The 2320-nt window shown below is 43.1% G+C and overlaps 1 protein-coding gene across 1 annotated transcript in view; it reads left to right on the top strand.

Moving 5' to 3' along the window:
- Positions 1-2320, top strand: part of KTN1 (kinectin 1 (kinesin receptor)) — a 55180-nt gene that overhangs the window by 30853 nt on the left and 22007 nt on the right. The window contains exons 24-27 of the mRNA XM_009081938.1: positions 237-274; positions 913-1003; positions 1109-1177; positions 2135-2172. Of these exons, the coding sequence (XP_009080186.1) occupies positions 237-274; positions 913-1003; positions 1109-1177; positions 2135-2172 (236 nt within the window). The remainder of the gene's footprint in view (positions 1-236; positions 275-912; positions 1004-1108; positions 1178-2134; positions 2173-2320) is intronic.

The raw sequence follows: 2320 nt of genomic DNA, 5'->3' as shown, positions 1-2320 counted from the left end.
CCTTTGCTGCCCTGGAAGTAACGTTTTAAATGTGGAGAATGTAAATAGTGGAGACACTTGGCTTTTCATCATTAAATTAAAAAAGGATGTACATTTGTACATTTAAGCTTACATAAATGTAACAAATAGAGTCTAATGTCTGTTTGTTTTTCTCCCTGTTTCTCTCTAGAGCAGTTTATAGCATTTATGTGTGTTTTCCATGTGCATTGAACTGAAATAATGATTGTTTTCTTTAGGTGTCAATTACATCACAAGTCAAAGAACTTCAGACTCTGTAAGTACAGTTGTTAATGTCTGATCTGCCTTGTGCACCCCTTACTTGCCTGCTTGGTTCTGTTTAAAGTTCAGATATTCTTGCCTGGTGTCTGTGTATCACATGAAGTGATCCAGGTTGTTAACATTGCTCTTGGTAGAGCTGTGTCCTATATATACCTGGTCCTGTCTGAGACAGCAAACAAGAAGTGCTTCACAAGCCCCAGTTTAGCTACAAGGGATTTAATTCGAGTCAGGATGGAAGTTTGTAGGCAAGGCACAGTGGAAAACTTACTTTGTAATATCTGTGCTGTAGCTGAGTGGATAAGTGATCAGTCAGTCCCCCATGTCCTCAGCTGGGGAGGGGAGAGGAAGTATTTTTAGATGAGGAGAGCCCACATGGGTGAAATCCCTGCAATGTGTGTCAGTGCAGAGTTTGTCTGCTCTCACTTAATGAGCAATACCATTGATCAAGGGCATCTCTTGCTAACCCAGGCTGAAGTGGAAGTGTTCACACATTGATTTTTAGCAGGTGAATTGTGTTTGTGCCTTTGATCACAGATGCAGCTTTTGTTACGTGCTGCAAAGCACAGGATGGTTTATTTTCAGATGGATAAAAGAGCAAGGGTTTATGTTCTCTCTCTGTGTTTAATGGTACAGGCTGAAGGGGAAGGAAAAGCAGGTGAAAACCATGGAGGCCTTATTGGAAGAGAAGGAGAAAGAGATTGTTAAGAAAGGAGAATGTCTGCAGGTAAGATTCTTTTGGTATTCTGAAGGGAAATAAGTTCTGCTGTAGCATTTCTAGCTGGGAAAAGATAAATTTCCACTTCTAAACTTGCTTTTTATGTGTCCAAAGGGTCAGAAGGATACAATTGCACAATTAACCAGTAAAGTTCAGGAGCTAGAACAACAGAGCCTGCAACAGGTAAGGCCTGCAGAGTGGATGTGGTTTGGGAGTGCTGCTTGGCTGCCTCTCACAAAGGGTTTTCATTGCCTTCCACCTGCAGAACTATTTGAAATCCTACTTGACTAAACTGTTAGTCTACAGTGTAGTGAGCCCAGTAGTTCAGCTGTGTTTGTCCCAAACAGGTTTGACATGGGTAGTGAGTTCTGTGAGCTTTCATCTAACTGGGCTGTTACTGTGCATAAGGAGCAGCTTTGGTGGTCTGAAAGCTTTGAAGCTCACAGACAGAGTAACAGCTGTGTCCTAGGCACCTCCTTCCCAGGCTGAAGCAGCATCTCTGGAGGGTTCTAGTGATGGAGGAACTCTTGCTGTAACAGAATCACAGAGTCAGTCGGGTTGGAAAAGATGTCTGAGACTGAGTCCAACCTCTGACCTAGCACCTCCATGTCACCTAGACCAGGGCACTGAGTGCCATGTCCAGTCTCCTTAAACTGAATGTAGCAGCTCCTCTTGAAGTGATCAGGCTTAGCTGTGATTCCTTCATGCCTGTACCTGAGGCTGGAATATTTTGGCTTTTGATTTTCTGCACTGGGCTTGAGAACAGGCAACTGTACATCCTTGTAGCCAGGTGTTCCTTAATGGAAGAATTTCCAGTGAAGTGGTTATCTAGCTCAATTTGGATTTTTGTTGATGGTAAAGGGGAGAAACTGAGTTGCACTTTTGGGTGGATGTCTAGACAGGCATTTATCCCAGGGGAAAGGTGGAATGGAGAGCAGTTGGCTGGTGTGAAGTTGGTGTAAACTCTGCTTCTGAAATCCATTACGTGTTTAGATATTCTTGGAGCAAGGTCTGATGCAAAAATCCTGGTATTTCTTTGGCAAGTATCTTGCAAGCTGTGTGATGCCCCTGCTCATGCAAAAAGCTGCTGTTAATCTGCAAACTGTGCCATCAAAATGAGATTGGGAATTACTCTTTCAGGTACCTGCTGCATCCCAAGTCCAAGACCTGGAGAGCCTGTGAGTATGCATAGTGGCAGTTCCTCAAGTGCCTGCTGAGAATATGTATTCAGTGCTGGTATTTATCTTAAATTGGAATGTATGAATTAGTTTCAGGAATTTTATGGGCTTAGCTAAAATAAGCTGTTAGTGCCAATGGCTGTTCTGC

This window comes from Acanthisitta chloris, unplaced genomic scaffold (genome assembly GCF_000695815.1).
Source record: "Acanthisitta chloris isolate BGI_N310 unplaced genomic scaffold, ASM69581v1 scaffold4819, whole genome shotgun sequence".
Taxonomy (NCBI): domain Eukaryota; kingdom Metazoa; phylum Chordata; class Aves; order Passeriformes; family Acanthisittidae; genus Acanthisitta; species Acanthisitta chloris.
This window is presented reverse-complemented; position numbering and strand designations above follow the sequence as displayed.